At 45.6% G+C, this 20653-nt stretch overlaps 1 protein-coding gene across 6 annotated transcripts in view; it reads left to right on the top strand.

Moving 5' to 3' along the window:
* Nucleotides 1-20653, top strand: part of TPGS2 (tubulin polyglutamylase complex subunit 2) — a 76404-nt gene that overhangs the window by 19530 nt on the left and 36221 nt on the right. Inside the window, exons 1-2 of one of the 6 annotated variants that reach the window (XM_036885047.2) lie at nucleotides 1865-1944; nucleotides 10754-10785. Coding sequence is in view for 3 of the 6 variants with exons in the window: in XM_057504136.1 (XP_057360119.1) it covers nucleotides 20257-20436 (180 nt within the window). In the remaining 3 variants the exon portion in view is untranslated. Of the gene's footprint in view, nucleotides 1-1864; nucleotides 1945-4572; nucleotides 4592-10753; nucleotides 10786-19996; nucleotides 20148-20185; nucleotides 20437-20653 lie in introns of those variants that run through there. The other 5 variants (XM_036885048.2, XM_057504136.1, XM_036885045.2 and 2 more) reach the window with 5 other exon arrangements.

The raw sequence follows: 20653 nt of genomic DNA, 5'->3' as shown, positions 1-20653 counted from the left end.
AGTTTCCATGGAGGAATATTGGTCTTCTGATGGAGCCTGGCTGCACTGGAATCTGGGAAAAGTAGCCTTTAGCTGTCCAGGCTCTAAAATACAGAAAAGCACACCAGGAGGGAGCAGGAGTAGGTGTTAAGAGCCAGTCTACAGGAATAGCCACATTATCCTTCAAGGCCCAGATCAAATGTGCATAGTTTATGACATTTTCTATCACTTTTTCAGTCTTCATCCACCTCCCTCTGCCTTTAACTCCTGAGGCCCTTAGGATCAGTATCACCCAGTTTTAACACATAATGTATATCTTTAAGTTTTCACATTTGGTTCATGTTTTGTTATGTTTAACTAGGCAATACATTCCTTGAGACAGTGTCCCCTACTTAAATTCCTAATCTCTGGTAGTGATTTTACCAAGCTGAGGACATAGCAGGTCCTCATTAAATACCCCAGAGATTGTTGATTCAGAGATTGTTTTGTACTAGGAAATATGTTCCAGTTCTGTTGCTGGGTGATTTTATCTTCCGATTTATCTTCAGACAAGAGGAAGAACTGAGTAAGATGTGATAGGAAACAGGCCTAGGTATGGGTCCTCTGGTGGTGTGCTGAGGATGTATTAGAGCATTGAGAGAGAGAGTGTGGCTTTAGTTGCATCTAGAATTTCAGTGACCATTGCTTAAAACAGAGTGGTGACAATAGGAATAATCCACACAGTATCACAGAGAAAAAACGGATAGGCTGGGTATTAGTTTGCAAGGGCTGCTGTAAAAAGGTACCTCAGACTGGGTGGCTTAGAACAACAGAAAGCTATTGTCGCAGTCCTGGAGGCCAAAAGTCCAGAACCAAAGAGTTGACAGTGCTATGGTCATTCTGAAACCACAGGGGAAGAATCTTCTTTCTAGCTTCTGGCTGTTTTATTTATTGGCCAGCAATCTTTATTTAGCCTTCCTTGTCTTATAGCTGCATCACTTCCAAGTCTCCATCTTCACATAGCTGTCTTTCCTCTGCATGTTTCTTCACATAGTGTTCTTTTTATAAAGACACCACATTCATACCACCCTACTCCAGTATGACCTCATCTTAACTAATTACTTATTCAATGACCTTATTTTAAAGTAAGGACCTATTCTGTGGTCCTGGAGGTTAGGACTTCGACCTATGTTTTTTGAGGAGGGATAACAGATTTTTTTGTCTTAGATTAAGGACTTCAGGATCTTGAGTCTGGGTGAACACAAACTAGTAGAGAATGTAGAAGGAGGTAATGAATCTGTTGTATTCCCTCTCACTCAGGTGGGTTCTCTTTAACCTCTGGCTGAATGGTAGATCATAGCTCCACAAAAAAATTTTTTACAGAACATTTCCTTCTTCAGATTTAGAGACATAACTTGTTTTGGTTTTAGTGTATTTCTGGGTAGAATCCAGTTTTGTTGTTACCCTAACTTCTAAATCCTGGACCTTGTGGAAGATTGCATTTAGAAGAAAAATTAGCAAAAAAGTTTTATAGCTTATGAAAGTTTACTGAAGTTTTATTCCTTATTCTTTTGACCATGTCAAAAGTGTATAAAGATTTAGCTCTCTGAGTAGTTCAGTGTAAAATCACTAGGAATGTAGAATCTGAATTTTGTTCAACAAACTGAGCAGTTACCAAGTATAGGGAGCATTCTAGTCATGTCCTTTCTGTCAGGGGTAGGTTATGGGATCTAGTGCCTTCAAGGGACTGATCAGTTCTCCTCTGCTTTTATCACAGGGGTAATAAATATTCCTTAGAGGAATCTGACATCCCTACAGTAATCATCAACAGTTAATCAACTTCTAGTGTAGAAATGTGTGAGAGTGGGCCCATTGCAATGCTACAGACTCTCATTTTCCCCTTCAGAATCCTCTCCAGGTGTGACAGAGGTAACCATCATTGAAAAGCCACCTGCTGAACGTCATATGATTTCTTCATGGGAACAAGTAAGTATTGATTGCCCAGTTGAATCCTTACCTCCCAACAAAGAAAGGTCAAGTTAAATTCCCCTGAGAAGGAAAGATAGATGAGGAATCTGATCACAGGCCACAGCTGCCTTCAAGGTAGAGTTCACCCTTCTCTTCATGCCTGTTCATGCCACTTAACACTCCGTTTCCCCAGCTTGGAGCATTCCTTAGAGCCTCACTATTGTGTGGAAGCATTGGGACATTCAAAATTGTGTACAACAGAGCTAAAAATCCAGCAAGGAAAGGAAAAGTTAAGTACTAGTAAGTGTGCCAGGCAGAATGTGGTTAAGTGTCACACAGAAGTACTAACCAGATTAATGGCTAGTGCTTCCCAACTGTCCTCTGAACTTTCATTCATTTATTTAATAAAAATTTTGAACGCATAAAATGGGCCAGGCATTGTGCTTGGTGTTGAGTCCTGGGGATTGAGTGGTAATCAAAAAATGGCACAGTTCTTACCTCTTGATCTTACTAGCTAAGACAGAGTGTACCACATTACAAGTATAATTATCAAGCTGATTGAAAACAGTGAAAGAGAGGTAGAAGGAGCATTGTAGGGTGGCCGGACCTAGTCTACAGGTTAAGAAATATTTTTCCCAAAGAATGAGAAGTTAACCAAACAGGTGAGATCTGGGAAGAAGGGGCTTTCACCCTCTGTGAAAGCTTCAAGATGGAAAGCATTTTATTTTCCAAGAGCATAAAGGTCTGTGTGCCTGGAACACAGGAAAGCAAGGGAGAGAGGACATTGGCGAAGACCAGAATATTTGGGGTTTCTTAGATCAGGAGTTTGCTTTTTCTCTTGGGAGCAAAGGGAAATGTTTTATGTAGGGAACTAGGAAGGTCAGATTTCTTAGATGGTAAAGTCATTGTGGCTAGGTAACAGCAAATGGATTTGACAAGGGATCAAGAAATTACCTTGCCATTTAATGACTATCTGCTAATACATATTACAAGTTATTTTGTCTGGTCCTCATGATAACCCAGCTATATAGGTATTGATATTTCCATGTTACATAGATAAAGAAAGTAAGGCTCAGAGAGGTTAATGAATTCGTCCTGGGTCACACAACTATCAAGTGGCAGAGCCTGAATTTGAAGTCAGAATTGCCTGCTCTTAGCACCTGCCCTTTCTGCTCTGCCAGAATGCCATTCCTATGAAGGGCAACACTGTGGCTTCCCCTGGGCAGCCAACCATCGCACACATATGCATGTGCAGTCACTGCCAACCCAGCTTACCCACCCAATACTGAGCCAGCAGCAGCTTCTTTGGTAGCTCAGTAACAGGTAGGTGAGATTTCTCTCCAGGACCTCAGCTTAGCAGCACTCCAACTTTTCATGTGGGCTCACGATGTCCCCACCCCCATTTCAGCTCACAGCCTATAATGATAAAAGGAATTCTAGATCAGTGTCTGTCTGTTGAACTCTTTCTGACTGATCAAGTCAGAGTCTGCTCCTGGTGTAGTGTGGTTATGCCCTCCTAGTCTTGTTGACATTGTCACAGCCCTCCTGATCCTTCATAGGCTTAAGTCAGCCCTTCAGGGAGAACTGCCCCAGTGCTCTTTTGTGAGAGTGAGATCTTGTTTTCATGTCTGCTAAAGAGAGTCCTGGCTTGGAAACCCAAGATCATAGACCTGGTTGGGAGGGTGAGAGGACAGGAATGCCTTGTCCTGGGTGCAACACCAATAAGGCTATGTCATATATGTCACTTATTTAAAGAAGTAATTTCTGAGGCATATACTTCCTTGTGTTGTATGCCAGATAGTCTCCCAGAACTAAGGTGACTATTCATTAGTCCCAGTTTTACTTACTATCCTGTAGTTTATTCATTTGGAGCATGCCCTGTATGGCTGCTTTTCAGGGCTGGAGTCTGCATCCTTTCTCATTAGGGTCTAATCTGCTTCCTGGACAATGCAACTTCATTGGGTTTTACTTCAGCCTAGTCTGACATTTAGGAGAATGTTTACACAGAACTGGCTTGGCAGGACCCCTGACTTGTTCCTATTCCAAGAAGTACCTATACCAGAGAAGCATGTGGATCCCAGGGGGCTGATAATTCCAACTTCCCTAGGAGACTGACCCTGGGACCTAGCACCCTGGAGACACCCTACCCAGCATCCAGCCACCATATGGTACCTATTATCCACAGCTGTGTAAATATACTGTAAGTCCAGAGAGAGGAAATCCCAGGGCAAAATACCTCTAAAAACGGAAGTCAGTCAAAGGGAGAAATAGACTTTAAAACCAAACCCGTTTATTGCTTACAAACTGTAGTCCAGGGCCATCTCTCTCCTCTGCTCCTGAACAAGCAAGCGAGCAAGCCAGCCCCTCCCTTTAAACCCTCAGGTTCAGACACGTCCTCGGTTGCCCAGGTAATTACCCATTGACATGGAGATGAACTTCTCTCCACCCTTGAGGGTATGCAAATGCACTGAAGCCAGGCGAAATACTCTGGAAATGTTACAGTGTTACCGGCCACCCCTCCAGAAATCTTGCCTTACAATCTGCTTGTTCCCCTTCTTCCGCAGTGGTCCCTGGGAGAGAAAACTGGAGCATTGTGACCAGACTAATGACAACAATAGCAACAGCATAAAATCATGACAGTCCTCAAGCCAGAGGATTCAACAAGGTTCAAAGTCTTAAGCACATTAAGTCCATTATATAGGCAGGCAGTAGTTGAGGGTTCAGAGCAATCGTCATGCAGTAGCTGCAGCCAGGGGGCACATTCAGGCCACAAGGTCTCTAGGAGAAAATAACCTTAAGGGTGAAAAGATACATGTTTTAATGACACCAGCAGAGGCAAATCTTGTCTATCAGGTAGGATACATGCAAGAGAGTTGTCGTGTGATAAAACAGTGGAAAGAGTGGGATCTCGTCCTGGTCTAGTATACCAAACTTTCACCCCTCTCCCTGTGGGAGTTACAGATGGGTCAGTATATAGGGCTATGGGAGATACATGCACTGGCCATAAAGATAAAACAAAACTGCAAGATACTCTTACCTCCTGGACGTTTTGGGTTCACTACCGTGACCTTTGGGGGCCATTCAGCTGTTACTCTAGTAATACACACAAGACCAGCTTCCAGGCCTTTCCCCCAAGATGCCAGAAGGGCCAGCTCCATTCAACAGTGTCTCCAGGGCTTAAGGCAGTAGATGCTGGCAGCAGGATGTTGCTCTGCTGGCCATATCCTGGCTTCAATAGCTCTTCTTTGGTTTGGATATACAATTGTGTAGGAGAGGCAGCAAGGTGTGTGAGCATATCCACAGGGCTCAAAGCTCCTTTACCTGGCTTCTCATTCAAATGTTGCAGCACTGTCCGTAGGCGAACTGACGAACCCCGTAGACTATTCGTGTCCGACTTCAGACCAGATTTCAACACACCACTGTACCTCTCTATCATGCCTGCCTCAGGAGGATTATATGGTACATGAAATTTCCACTTTATTCCTAATTGCTGCACCCAGTTTTAACGCATGTCCAGTAAAGTGAGTGCCTTGATCGCTTTCAATCATCTGCGGCCAGCTGTAGGCTACAAAGAGACGCTCCAGGCCCCTCTTGGTGGTTTGCTGATCTGCACGACATGTAGAAAAAGCAACCAATAATCCAGTAGCTGTGTCCACACAAGTCATGGCATATCGATATCCTTCTGATATGGGCAGAGGCCCAATATAGTCTGTTTGCCACCTGACAAGGAGTATTGGTCCCCTTACTATTGCCCCATGTTGCTGTGGGATTCGGTGTAAGTCCCTCTTAGAGCACCCAAGGCACTCCTTTCGGGCTTTGCTGACTTCTTCAAAGGTCAGTGGCAAGCCCCACTGACGGGCTACAGCCCACATTGTTTTTTGCCCCACATGCAACAAAGGCTGGTGCAGCCACTGGGCCACATCTGAGGCAGTCTTTCCTTCTAGCCAGCACACCTGGGCCAATGTGTTTGCTTCATCATCCCTGGGGATGCCAAAGGCATATGGCCAGTCACTTGATATATAGTAACAGTCTTAGTCTGACCAGAGGCCCTTAGGTCTTGCCACAGTTCTTGCCCCCAAAGGGGCTGGTGACCAACCATCCAGTTGGGATGATACCATGTCAGTAGTCACAGGGTCAAGCCTCGATAGACGGCCCAGCTGTCAGTGCAGACAACTGGGAGAAGGCTCCTGGGTGATCACAAGCCATACTGCCCACAACTCGGCCCATTGACTGCTCTTCCCCTCTCCATCTTCCGTCCATATTTTCTCAGTCTTAGGATGGAGAGTCATAGCCCTCCATTTTGGGGGCTGCACATGACTGGAGCTGTCTGTGTACCAAGCATCTTCAGGTATAGGGGCTTTTCCCTCCTGATAAGGAGTCTCAGCTACCGAGGGCTGAAAAGCAAGTTCTTCCTGCTTTCCACTGGAATAGGTCACTGGCCCCAATAAGCATTGAAGTTCTCCACTTAGGGGGCTAGTAGAGAGGGTGCTGCACTGCTGTAAATAAATGCACCCCATTTGGCCAGTGTAGGTGTCTGTGCCACGCCACTCCATGGCCTTTGGGTCCAGTCTCGCACCCACCTCGCAATACGATAGGTGGTTATTACCTTGGTTGGAGCTGTTCCAGCAGTGGGCTCTGTAGCCAGCAAGCTGTGGTACACAGCAGCCAGTTGCTTCTTTGTCAAGGTGTACCAGACCCCTGCTCCTTTCCATAGTTGGGACCAGTATCCAGTAGGTTGCTGTGTCCATTTCAAGCCGCTGCCAAAAACCTAATCCATAACCATCTTTGGTTACATGAACATCTAGTTTACAGGGCCTTGATAAGTCCATTACATTAAAGGGCTGTACGGCCTTGAGTGCCCGCTTGGCAGCAGTAAAAGCAGCTGCACATGTCTCATCCCAGTCCCACCTGATGCCCTTTCGTACCAACCAGTATAAGGGCTTCAGAATTTGTGCCAAATGCAGGATAAACACTCTCCAATAGCCCCAAAAGACTCCAAAACTCTTCTAATACTGGCACAGTGGTAGGGGTGGGTAAAGCCTGGACCTTCTCTATAACTGCTTCAGGAACGACTTTAGTTTTACCCAACCAGACAACCCCTAAGAATGTCACAAGACAAACCAGGTCCCTGAACATTGGTGCTGTTCACAGCCCATCCTTTCTCCTGTAGATGCTGCAACAGTCTAGGAACTGCCCCTTCTAAATCTGAAAGAGAATCAGATGTGAGTATAATATCATCAATGTAGTGATACAACCACACTGTTTGTGGTTTTTTCCATGTAGCCAAGTCCTGGGCTACAAGTCCATGACAGATGGTGGGACTGTGGAGATATCCCTGTGGAAGGACAGTGAATGTCCACTGCTGGCCTTCCCATGTAAAGGCGAACTGTTCCTGACTTTCCTGTGATATGTCAATAGAGAAGAAAGCATTAGCAAGGTCTACTACATAATGATACTTTCCCAGTTCGTACCTCAGGGTGTCCAGAATATCTGCTATAGAGGGCACAGCAGCATGCAAAGGGGATGTGACTTTATTCAATTTCCTGTAGTCTACAGTCTTATGCCAGGAGCTGTCTAGCTTTCTTACTGGCCACACTGGGGAATTTAAAGGCCTATGAGTGGGCTTTATGTTGCCCACCCTCTCCAACTCCTGTAGAGTTTCTCCAATTTCCTTGTGCCCCCCCAAGCAATTTATACTGTTTAATATTTGTCATCCGCCAAGGTACAGACAGAGCTACAGATGGTTGCTTAGCACGTTCCCTCTGAACTGCCTTTACCACATGTAGCCTCAGTCTAAACTCACCTGCAGTCATCTGTAACCACAGGCGCTGCAGGATATCTACCCCCAAAACAGATTCAGGGATGGGAGAAATGTACATGGTATACTCCTTTGGTTGTAAACACCCTATCCCCAATGAGATTTGGGCTTTCTTCACTCTAATTGCCTTACCCCCAGAGCCATGTATCAATGCAGGGGTCCCAGGAAAACACTCAGGGAACACTTGGCTCCTGTGTCCACCAGTGCCAGGACATGTTGCACATTCACAGGACACCAATGAATTGCTAATTCTACATGTGGCCCATGGTCCCCACTGTGTCCCCCGAGGTGGGGACTTTGACCTCCCCCCTCAGTCGATTCGCAATGCGCAGTCATCATCCTGTGGGGGTGAGGGCTCAGGCGAATCCTGAGTACTGTCTTCCATGATGTTTTGTGGGGACACACGCTGGGCATGAGGCCTTGACTCTGGTTTCCATGTCCTGGACCTCAGTGGCTGGAACTGCTGCTCTGACTTTAATTGGTGCCACAGTTCTAACAATATTCTGTTGGGCTGCCCATTGAGTTTTTCTTTCACTACCCCAAGCTTTATCAAATCAACCCACATCTCGGTCCTCGAGACTTTCACGGGGCCTTTTGCACTTCTCCTTCCGGTCATGGACTGTACTTCCCTCTGTGCCCTTATTGTTTCAACCTCCCCCAGATCTGCTGAAGTACGAGTAGCCTCACTTATGGGTTGCCCTAGGTGGGAGGGGGGGGGGGCAAGAGTATTCACTAGGGACTCAAGAGATGTGGGAGCTGTATGCAGCACCAGGTTTCTCATTACTATAGTGAACACCTCATCAGGGCCCTGGGGGTCCATATTATAGATGATGTTTTTCATACCCAATTCCCACAGTACCTGTTGGAGCTCTGCATATGTTTTCCAACTACTAGAAAAATATGGTAAATCACCCTGATTAGGCCAAACTATCCTGATGGCAACTGTCAACAATTCCAGGAGTGTCTGATTCCCTGAGGCGTGATGGGCATTTTGCAACCACTGCCGGAGGGAAGGGTGAGTCAGGGAAGCCATTCTACTCATCTCAGTACCAGACACAATAATGTTTTCTACCCCCATATCCCAAAGACATAAAAGCCATGTAGGCAGAGATTCCAATGGCCTCTGCCTATACTGGACGCTCATGTCCACTGGCTCATCCTGGGTAGGGGGTGGACCATGGAGTGTACCACAACCTGGGGAGGGGCTGCTCCTACCCCTGAGGAGTCCATGGTTGTTTCATTATTATTTTCTTAATTACAGCTGGGCAGGCCTTTAAAACAGGAGAAGATGGTACCTCCAGTGGTGGCCTGGGTAGCAGATCCACCAATGGCCCCGCCTCCTCCTCTTCTTGGGCTTCTCCACCAACAGCTCCTTCTCCACCATTTCCGGGGCTGAAGGCACTACTCTTTCCTTCCCCTCCCCCACAGCCTCCTGCAACTCGGCTTTTCCTGCCATCTCCCCCCTTGCCACTGCTAAGGAATCTTCTAGGAGCGTGAGCTGCCTTTTCAGTAGCTGTCTCTCTTTAACAGCATCCCATAGGTTATCACCCAGCTCTTCCAAGTGATGCTGAAGTGTGTCTCTCTCCTGCCTAAATCCCTCGATAATCCTCTTTCTCCTGCATAACATTTTCCACTATCTCAATGAAAAGAGACCCTGCAATGCCAGGCACTACATGGCCCCCTAAGGTCTCCAAGCAGTCTTCCAACTCACGGAGGGCTAATTCTGCAGCTTCCGGTGTTTCCACCCTTCCCTAGTTGTGCGAAAGGCCCCACCTCTCCAGGAGGTACTTTACCCTAGACCAATTCCCCACTAGGGGTTCCCAACTTGAAAGCCCCAAAGCTTGGGGGATAATAACAGGTGAAGCAGCATCCTCTGCTGCTGTATCCACTGGGGCCTCCCCACCATCCACAGGAGCAGCCCTCCCAAAGGTTGCACCCATTATGACAGATTTCGGGTTCAGAGGCACCCTTCTGAATTCCGCCAGATGTAAGTCCGGGGAGAGGAAATCCTGGGGCAAAATGCCTCTAAAAACCAAAATCAATCAAAGAGAAGTAAAGTTTAAAAGCCGTTTATTTTTTACGAACTGTAGTCCAGGGCCATCTCTCTCCTCTGCTCCTGAAGAAGCAAGCAAGCCAGCCCCTCCCTTTAAACCTCAGGTTCAGACACACCCTCGGTTGCCCAGGTGATTACCCATTGACATGGAGATGAACTTCTCTCCGCCCCTGAGGATAAGCAAATGCACTAAAGCCAAGTGAGATATTCTGGAAATGTTACAGTTTTACCCACAATGTACCCTGATAAGCCCTCTAAGAAGAGGCCCACTGCCTCTGCCCTGCCCCTTTGAGCAAACGCAGCCCTCTGGGAAGCCCACTGAGTAAGATAAAATAGTAAGGCTCTGGAGGCACTGGTGTGAAGGAAACAGCCTTGAGTGTGGCACCTCTAGACTCTGACTAAATAACGGAACTTCTCTGGGTCTCATGTTCATTGTCTATAATGTAAGTACTTCGAAATCAGTGTTACTGAAGGACTCATTGAGTTCTAATATTTTGTGATTATTTGATGCAAACACAGGAAAAAAAGTTTAAAACTAAAATTCAAATAACCATATACCTGTTAGGGGGGTGTTGTGTATTTTTCTTGGTTCTTGTCCCTGCCGCAACAAAGAATTGAAGGGCAGAAACAGTGGTGAAGCAGAGTAGAAGTTTTATTTAAAGTTAATTAAAGAGAGGAAAAGTACAGGTGACCTCTGAAAGGTTGGAGAGAGAAAGTTTAAGGCTATGCACTTAAAATGTGCGGGTGACCTCAGAGCGAGGTGTGCACTGAAAGGTTGGGGGTTCCCCCATTTAAGGATTTTTTTTTTTCAGGAATGTGACAAAGGGTTAAGGATGTGTACTTGTTAAGTGGTTTCAAGATGTTTCTGTTTGATGAGACATTAAGTTTCTTATCAGTCCTGGTAATTCTGCAAAATTAGCTTAACACAAGAAATTTACTTTCTGATTCCCTCCCAGGATAGCAACTTCCTGGTCTGGGAGCATATCAGTTAAGACTGAGTGCCCTGCCTCCAAGGTGGACTGAGTTATTGGTCTGTTTGCTAAAGAGTAAGTTAAGAATCTTACTTCTTAACTTCTTGGGTTTTAAAATGCAATTTTAGCTTTAAGGGGAATATTTCCTGTCTTTATTATGTTGTTTATAACTGGGCCTTTTAGCAGGCCAAAGTAAATCTTAAAATGGCACGATCTAATTGACGCAATGAAAATGGGCTGTGTTCAGATACTTTTCCTTATCTGGGGAATATTCAAACATTCCAGGCCAAGTTGCTCCTGGCCTTTTGATCTTTAACTGATTAATTCATTAACTCTGGGTCTTTTCTGGGTTTCTAGTTTTAACTGGTTAACTCTTTGAGTCCCTTATAGTGAACTTTACTGGCCTTAATTCTTTCTCCACCCTGCTCATATGTTTTCCTGCCTAACATATCTAGCTACTGTCCCCAAGGTTAGAGGAAAAAGTGAACCATCTTTTACCATTTTAGTGTATTTCACCATTTTTTGTTCTTTAAAAAGCAGTTTCTGTCTGCCTAGTTTTGTGCAGTTGTATGATTCGTGTTCACTATGCCTGCTACCTATCTTTTGTAATGATGGTAGTTAGTAAGATCTAATATTTATACCAAGTTTCATCTTTCAGGCACCATGAAAGCATCTGCCTGTTAATTCTCCCAGCATCCTGGTGTCAGGAGAGTTCTATTATTATAAAGCATTTTGGTGACATTTCATAGTTGCAGAGTGCTGTACAATTCTTGATTGGTTAGACTTTCCAATCCCCAGATAAAAATTCAGTGTGCTTATGGTGAACTGATGGCCCACAGAGACCAAATGAATTGACAAACTATCCCCCTCTAGCTTCATTTTCTCTACAATTTACAGAATGGGTTCTGAACCTTCTTGCAGATATGTCCATCTAGTGCGGCTTCTATGAATTTATTGTGAGAATCCCTGGAGGGAGAGAGCAGGCTGCAATACCTGGTCACTAGGGAGCCCCTCACTTTGTACTGTCACTCTGCTCTGGTAGCTCCTCTGTGTTCTACAGTGGTTATTCCTCTCTCTCCAGGACTTCACTTCTTCCCTGTACACTGGCATCTCCCCTGTAGGGCCCTTCACATCTCTTTAGTATTAAAAAACAAAAACAAAAGCCTTCAACCTTGGGTGTCCATTTTTTGGCCATTTGTTCCTTTGCACAGTGAAACATGTAGAAAATGGTCTAAATTCGAGGTCAGCAAATGTTTCCTTTGAAGGACCAGATAGTAAGTATTTTAGGTTCTGTGAGCTGTACCATCTCTGTCTCAACTACTCATTTCTACCATTGTAGCACCAAAAGCAGCCAAGGACAGCACTGAAATGTGTAGGCATGATTAGGTTCCAAGAAAACATTTACAAAAACAGGTGGCAGGGTGAAAATACCCAGTGGGCCACAGTTTGCTAATCCCTCGTCTAAATTAATATCCCCTTCCTTCACTTCCCAGTTACATCCTTCTAGCCTCTCTTTATCCACCACCATTCCATGAACACTGCTCTGTCAAAAATCACCAGGGACCTCTTCATTGCTAAATCCTACTTGATATCTCTCCTGCATTTCTCTTTGTGAACCACTCCCTTCTCTACCCAGCTCTCTCCTCCCTTGGATTCTACAGCACCACCCTCTTAGATTCTCCCCCTGCCTTCCTAGTTATCTTTATCCCTGTACCTCCACACCACTTTCCTGTTACATATGTGTCTCTGTACAAATTAAAAATGTGTGTGGCTCAAAGAAATACAAATTAAACTAAGAATAACTTAAACAAATAGGAATTAGTATTTCTTGAATAATAAGAGCTGAGGTATACAGTTGCAGTGGGATCATCAGTCCTGACAGTGTTAAGTAATTAACTGCAATTCTTTTGTCCTTTTCCTTTATGGGGCTAAATGACTACTATATCCTCACCTGTTACCTCATAGCTCAAGGCAAAAAGAAGAGGTAAGGAAGCTTCCCAGCCCCATCTGTCACCTTTTAACAGGGAAGTGATAGTTTTCCTACAAACCCCCTCTTTGCGCTTGGGTTTAAATTTTAATGTCCAGCACTAGTTGCAGAAGAAGTTCTAAAAACAAGTATTGAACTGGGTGCATTCTCAGACAGAAGTAGGATTCTGTCAAGGAGGGAGATGGATCTGAAAACAACCCATGAGTGCCACAGCTCCTCTATACTTTGCTTTATTCCTTTCTCTTTCTGTTGCCCCAGAACAGTATTTGTTCTCTAACAGACACTTAATAAGTGGTTGAATGAGTGAATTAGATAAAACACAAAAGTCAGAAAGACTGTAGGTCATCTGGCTTCTTTTTCATAAGCAGTCCATAATTTCAGTCCTGAGAGTTAGGGTATCATAGCCACCATCTCTGAAGCAAGGAGGCTGTAACTGAAAAGGCTTCACCCCAAAATTCCCCCAATTATAGAATCTTGGTGACTAGTTAAACCTGGGGACATTGCTGTCCATAGTTGTCCTGGCTGATGTCTGCCATATACATTGCTTCTCCAAGACCTTTGGTACCCCAGACAAGCCAATGTTTATATTTTTTCATCATGCATTTTTAGAGGGAGATAGATGGTTACATGGAGAAAGAATGTGGGAAGAGTATGTTGCATCTCCTCTGAGTCTTGAGCAACTCAGCCCTGGTGCCAGACTTTCATACCCCACCCACTGAGACAGAAGTTCCGGTTTATCAGGCCCTTGCCATATCCTTAGGAGGGAGCTTGAGAATATATTTGAGAATTCTCCTGGAGATCTAACTGCATCTCCCTATAGCCCATCCACGTTTTCCTTCCACTATGTGGGATATCCTCCCCACGAAGAGTTTGGGTAGGTGCAGTTGTCCTCATTGCCTCAGGTTTCCAGTTAGCTTTTAGTGCTCCTTCTGGATGGTGTCCAGGGCAACCCTTCCTCTGTCTGTGGTTGCAAACAGGCTCGTAGAGAGCCTGCCCAGTATTGACAAGCAGATGCAGAAACATTAATTAACATACCCTGGCCCCTCTTGACTTTGATGCCTGCTCCTATATTTGCTGCCCCGCCCCTTGTCTTGTGAAGTGAACCCTGAAAGGGAGGAAATAACAGGGTACAACAAGATACACAGAGATAACGAAGTTGAGCAGGAGGCAGTGGACAGCCCTTAGCCCTTCTCTTGAGGCTAAGTAATGCTCAGGAACATTTTCTGGGAATCAAGCTATAATTCCCAAAACATCAGAGAGGCTTAGATCCTTTAACTGATGAAACAGTAACATGGCTTGTGGTAGTCCTATTCTAGCATAGCTCAAAGAAACTATTGTTAAAGAAACACCTCTTCAGAAGAAGAAAAAAATTGGAATTGGGAGCTATGTGACAGAATTAATGGGCTACAGAGATTGCAGTACCAGTTGCACTGTCATTTCAGACATTGGTCAGCCATGTTATTCTCTCTTCTTGACTTTCTCCCCAAATCCTCCCTTCAATCCTAATATCCACCTCTTCCATTCACTTTCTGCCAGTCTTCCTTCCCCTACTTTTTTACTGCCCCCAACCCCAGATTGAAGACAGCATGAACCTGGTGGGGAGAAACACTCCAAAATAGGCAGATTGCTCCCTGCAGGGGAATAACCTCTTTCCAGATTGGTCAGGAGAGGAAATAAAAAGACAGTAGCTCCGAGGCACTGGCCAGGGCAGAGGAGCCCCACACAGAAGTGATGGCGGGGTTCTTGTTCATGAAGCCAAAGAATGAGCTTCACAAACACTCAAGGTAGGAGAGCAAGGTACAGGCTTTTATTTAGAGATAAAGTGAAAGGACAGAGCTCCTGGCTCAGACCAAGAGGGGACAAGAGAGTCTGGGGTGGTGCGTTGTCTAGGAGTTTTATAGGCAGTTGAGGATTTTTGAGAACATGTAAAAAGGCTTAGGGGTGTGGACTTGTTAAGTGATCCTTGAATGTTTAGAATTAACACAAGCAACTTCCTGCTATGAAGATTTTTCCCTGAGATACCAGCGTCTTGCTCTGGGAGCATATCAAAACAAGGCCGCCTGCCCAGCCCCTAAGGTGGGCTGAGCCTTGTTTGCTAAAGAGTAAATTAAGAATCATATTAACTTCTTGGGTATTAAAATGCAATCTTATCTTTAAGGTGGAATCCTTCTTGGCTTTTACTATGTTTTTTATGCCTGGGCTTACTTGCTGAATTAGTTGCCCAGTTTGCAAAATCATCAGATCTGAAGGAGGAAAGACAGCACATAGGCCTGGGCCTTTAGCATGCTAAAGTGAATCTTACACATGATTATAAATGGTTAGCATAATAAAAACATGTGCTACTCTTCTTTATCTGGGGATTATTAACTGATCTCACTGAAGAACAACCCTAGAGCTTAATGTTTAACACAGAGATTTGGTAAGGGGTTTCCTTGCATGTAGTTCCATTGCTCTGACTGCAAATAGCCTGCCTTGCTTTTTCTGGAGGCCCTCACCCTACTCTGATTACACCCTTGGTTCCTGTTTCAGAAGGACGAACTGAAGCACTGCGGGGCCAGCCACTGTCAGGTTCCTTGCCACAGAGGCACTAAGGTCTGTGGCAAGGAAGCAGTAGAGCCAGGGCCACCAAAGATTTATGAGAATGACAATGCAGGACTAAGTTCTTTATGAACTTGGTCTACTTAACATTTTGTATGTTTATATTAGCATTTGAAATGTATTAAATTGATTTCACTGATTTTTTTCTCTTTTTATGAATCCTGATCATTTTTTAAAATAATGGTATAAAACAATACAAACATTTATTTCTTGAGTGAAATCAATACCATAATAAATGTAATCACTACTACTGGAATTCTCTAGGCTAACTTAAAGGAGAACAATGCCACCAGCCCTTTTCTGCTGGGATCTCATGAAATCTGTGTTATGGCTGACAGACAGTGGTTTCTACCTCTCTACCACTAGATGGCACTTTAGCGGCGGAAATGTCATCGTGGGTGCTAGCCTTTCAGGTGACAGAAGGAGCGAGAACTTTGTCAGAATTCTGATTGTTATGAAAAATACTGGAAAAACCTGGACTGGATCACTGACGGAAGGACCAAGAGGCACTCAGTGGTCTTGGAGTGTTGAGGTTTACTTTACACCGGCAGGCTCAGAGGGGAGTAATATCCTAAGGTCTGAGCCCCAAACAAAGGCAAAGGGAGCAATATATATCTTTCTGCTTCTGTATTTGTAGCATTCCTATATACACAGTGAGTGAGCAAGCAAGGGGGAGTAAGGTTAGGGAGTGAGTTCAGAGAGTAAGTGCCTGGCAGAGCAGAGAGTGAAGGGAAGGGGAAAACATGGGGATTTCTGCTGTCTGTGCTAACTAGAGAATAAAAGGGAGCCACCTGGACTAAATTGCTGTCCTTGTAAATATTTCCCTATCACTCCACCCTCTGATGCCCCTTTAAACACTTCATTTTCATGGGGCGTCATCCTGATTTATGACAGACCGATATAGCCTTGCAGAGCCAGTATATGAGTGGTGGCTCAATTTGTAAGTGTTTTCTATGAACTTTATGAGGGCATTTAGTACACAGGGGCCAATAGTGATGAGGAGGGGGATGGAGATGAGGGGCCCAGCCAGTGGAAGTAACCAGGAGGACCACTCGCTGAGTCCCCAGGTTCCCCCTGTCTCTAATTCCTTTCTCCTTTTTAATATTCTTTCTTTCAGTTCTTTGATTTTTGTGGTTACTATTCCTGATTGGTTTACATAATAACAGCACTCTTCCCCTAGGAATACACAAGTTCCTCCATTTTCAGCTGTGAGCAGGTTTAGGGCTTGCGGGTTTTGGAGTGTAACTACCTTTTCCACGTCCTCGAGAAAGTTTGTGATAAAAGTGGAGCAAAGAGCCTAAGCTAGCTGCCCCTGCTCCAATTCCTACAAGTGTTCTCACACCCAACATAATCATGCTTAGAGCCGCCCACTTTTATATCCTTGTAAAGGGGCCAAGAGCTTGTTCAACCTCTTGGTCAGACCAGACAGACATGTTGGGGGTGAGGAAGACCTGCATGCATAAACCTGTCCAGCTCATCTGGAGGCATCGGAAGGCAGTACTTCTGCACAGGGGAAAAATTCCCAGGGGGGCACAATAAGTTTTTGATTGATTGGTGGTGTAGTTTTGGAATACAACCAGGTTGGGACAGAGCCAAAGCTAATGTTGCCTGTCTGAGTTGGTCAGGCACGTTATGTCATCTGCAGTGGGTTGATGCTGGATGTTATAGGCTACCGGACCAATTAGTTCGGTTTGGTTCTGGGCTATATCATTTTCAGTTGCCTGAGTGGAGCTCCAGTATGGGGGCACTGGGGTTCCAATATAGGCCCTACGGGTTAAGGGCAAGCAAAGCCAGCAGGCTTGTATCTGGCTGCTGATGTTTTGAATTAACTTGTAGGCTACTGTAATGACCTGGTTGACCTGGTGGGTAGGGGATAGGGTCTGAGTTAGTTTTTGGAGTCCTGAGAGGTCAATATTGTGGTAAGCTGGATCTTTAGTTAGAGCTTTTAGAGCCTGCTTGACCTTTTCATCTCTATCCCTTCATGCTTGATCCTAGACTACCCCCCCATCAGACATTCCAATGTGGGTGAGGTAGGTCCAACAGACAGTGGATCCCCTTTTTCCCCTAATTGCACAGTCTGATTCCCATTTAGTTATTGTTCCAGTCAAGTACCTTTTCCCATCTTTAAGGCAAAGGGTGGCCCTATTCTTATCATAACATTTAGCAGGCATATAGGTATAGGCACTGAATCCAGTCCCCCATTTGTCTGACTTTATGCAACCACACTGAGGTTCACTGGGAGTGGGGGAGGAAGGGAAGGGAAAGAAGGTATAAAAATAACATCACAGAGTAGTAGTGGGGAGATGCAGGCTGAGGCTTGAGTATAGTTAGGAGAAACAGGTAAGCACAGCAAAACAACTTACGAGTACTCAGTAGACAATAAAAAGGGCAACTTTTTGAGGAATAGTCTAGTCCAGGGAGCAACAGCAGAGAGTCCAATGCCTAGGATGAAAGATACCACTCCAGCGAGGGCCAGGATCCACAGTGTGCAGGTGTTCATTAGTCAGAGGGTAATCGTTGGATACTGAGGCAGAGAGGATTCTGAAGATCTGGCTGGGCCTTCCACTGATAGGTTTCTTCATCAGGATGATGGGCCTTCTTTACTCTGGAATGATGGACCCACGGAGTGATGCCTGCAACTTTGAGGGCAGTAGGAGTGTTTAGAACAACAATGTGGGGGCCAGTCTACTGAGTTTTGAGGGGGTTCCTTTTCTGATCTTTGAGCCAGACTGAGTCCCCAGCCTGGAAGGAATGTACTAGAGCTCCTAAAGAGACCGGGACTCTTTCTATGGTGTTTTGTTATAGTTTTCAAGGCTTGGAGCTGATCTCTTGTTGCCTATCTCTTAACTGGTGTAGGTTCCCTAGGATGCTTCCTAGACACAAGGAAGGCATCCATACACTAATTCCAAAGGGGAAAAACCCTTCAGTCCCAGGTGTGCAGTGAGCATGCAGGAGAGCCAGGGGCAGTAAGTCTGGCCGTGGGGGGCCAGTTTCTTGGCAAAACTTAGGGTTCCTTTGAGGGTGTGATTCATTCGCTCTACCTTCCCTGAACTTTGTGGCCTGTATGCAGTGTGGAGTTCCCAGGTCATGTTGAGAGATTTAGTTAAAATTTGTACTTACATCTGCTACAAAGGCAGGTTCATTGTCACTGTGAATTGTAGACGGTAGGCCAAACTGGGGCACAATTTCTCTCAGGAGGACTTTGGCTACCTCCCAGCTTCATTCTGTCCTTGTTGGGAAGGCTTCAACCCACCCAGAGTGTGTACAGACTATTACTAGGAGGTATCTGAGTCCTCTGCTTGGCTGGACATCCATGAAGTCCATCTCAGGGTCTTCAAAGGTGGCAACTCCTGCTCTTTGGACACCAGGTAGGAGTCATGGTGCAGATTGGGTGTTATTTCTGGCACAAGTTACACACTGCTCACTTACTGCTTGGCATAACACTGGCAACTGGCTGATGTAGTATTGCTTTTTGAGGAGGGCTGCCAGTGCAGTTGTCCCTAGGTAGGTGAGCTGATGGTATTCCTGACTAGATGCCTCCTGGTTGCAGTTGGGACAAAGATACATCTGTCTGGCAGCATCCACCATCCTTTTACAGTTAAGGTGGCTCCTTCAAGTCATGGTCCAGTCTTTCTCCTTTTCAGTGTACTTGGGTGAAGGGGCCTCCACCAGGGGTGTTAGGGCCATAGTGAGGGAAGGAGCTGACTGGGCCTTCATCTGCCATCCGATTCCCCTGTGCCTATAGGGTTGTTTCCCTTTTGGTGTCCTTTGCAATGCAGAATTGCTACTTCCTTTGGGAGCCAGATAGCTTCAAGGAGTTTTAGTATTTCTTCCTTGTTTTTTATTGCTTTTCCTGCTGCTGTGAGGAGACCTCTTTCCTTGTAGATTGCCCCATGTATGTGTACAGTGGCAAAGGCATATCAGGAGTCTGTGTAGGTGTTGACTCACTTGCTCTTGCTGATCGTGAGGGCTCAGATTAAGTCATGCAGTTCAGCTCATTGTGCTGACCATCTGGCAGGCAGGGCTTCCTCTTCTAAGACGTCAGTGGCAGTAGTTACTGCATAACCTGCTCTTCGGATACCCTCTTGTAGGTAACTGCTGCCGTCACTAAACAGTGTGAGTTCTGGATTTTGTATTGCTTGATCTCACAAATCTGGACGACTTGCGTATACTTAATCAGTTACTTCAGAACAGTCATGATCCAGTTTCCCCTCTTCGGTGGGGAGGAAAGTTGCTGGATTCAGTGTCCGCACCGTTTCTAGAGTGACTCGTGGGTTTTCACAGAGGAGCCCTTGATGTACTGCCAACCGGGAATTGGAGAGGAAGCAGTGTCCCTGCATGTTTATGAGGGCCACAATAGCATGGAGAACCTTGACATTTAGTTCTTGTCCCAGGGTGAGTTTACCTGCTTCTTTAATTAGTAGAACTGTGGCTGCTAGCACCCTGAGGCAGGGTGCCCATCCTGCTGCAACTGGGTCCAGTCTCTTTGACAGGCAGGCAACCAGCCTCAGCCAGGGTCCAACAGTCTGTATGAGAACCCCAAGGGCCACCTTTTCCTTTTCATGTACAAAGAGGTTGAAGGGCTTTTCTATATCTGGGAGGCCTAGGGCTGGTGCCTCTCCTAAAGCAGCCTTTATTTCCAGGAAGGTGGCTCTTGTCTCTTCTGTCCAGACATGGGGCTCTTGGTCTGGCCACTCCAGGAGATTGTAGAGGGGTTTGCCATTGCCGAGAATCCAGGAACCCAGATTCTGCAGAACCTGGCCGCTCCCAGGAACTCTCGTATGCCTTGATGAGGTAAGGAGATAATGAACCTTTTTCCTCTCTGGCCCTAGTGCCCTCTTCCCCTGGGTGAGGAGGAAGCCCAAGTACCGGACTTGCTGCTGGCAGATATGTGCCTTTTTCCATGAGGCTCGGTATCCTGTGTCTGACAGGAATTGCAGGAGGGCCTTTGTGCCTTCTGTACAATTTTCCTGGGTGTCACTGGCAAGGAGGAGGTCATCTACGTACTGGAGGAGGGGGCAGCACATGGCTTCCCTTGGAAAGCTGGCAAGGTCTGCAGCCAGTGCCTCTCCAAAGAGAGTGGGTGAGTTATTGAACCCTTGTGGAAGCCGCATCCATGTTAACTGCCTCTGCCACCCCATACCCAATTCATTCCATTCAAAGGCAAACAAGAGCTGGCTCTGGAGGGCCAGCCGGAGGCAGAAAAAGGCATCTTTTAAGTCTAGGCAAGTGAACCATTTAGCAGACCCCGGGGTCTGGCTGAGGAGTGGGTACAGATTTGGGACCACAGGGTGTAAAGA

The sequence above is a fragment of the Manis pentadactyla genome, chromosome 6, assembly GCF_030020395.1.
Source record: "Manis pentadactyla isolate mManPen7 chromosome 6, mManPen7.hap1, whole genome shotgun sequence".
Lineage (NCBI taxonomy): Eukaryota > Metazoa > Chordata > Mammalia > Pholidota > Manidae > Manis > Manis pentadactyla.
The sequence above is the reverse complement of the archived record's forward strand: the minus strand, read 5'-3'. Positions and strand labels throughout refer to the sequence as shown.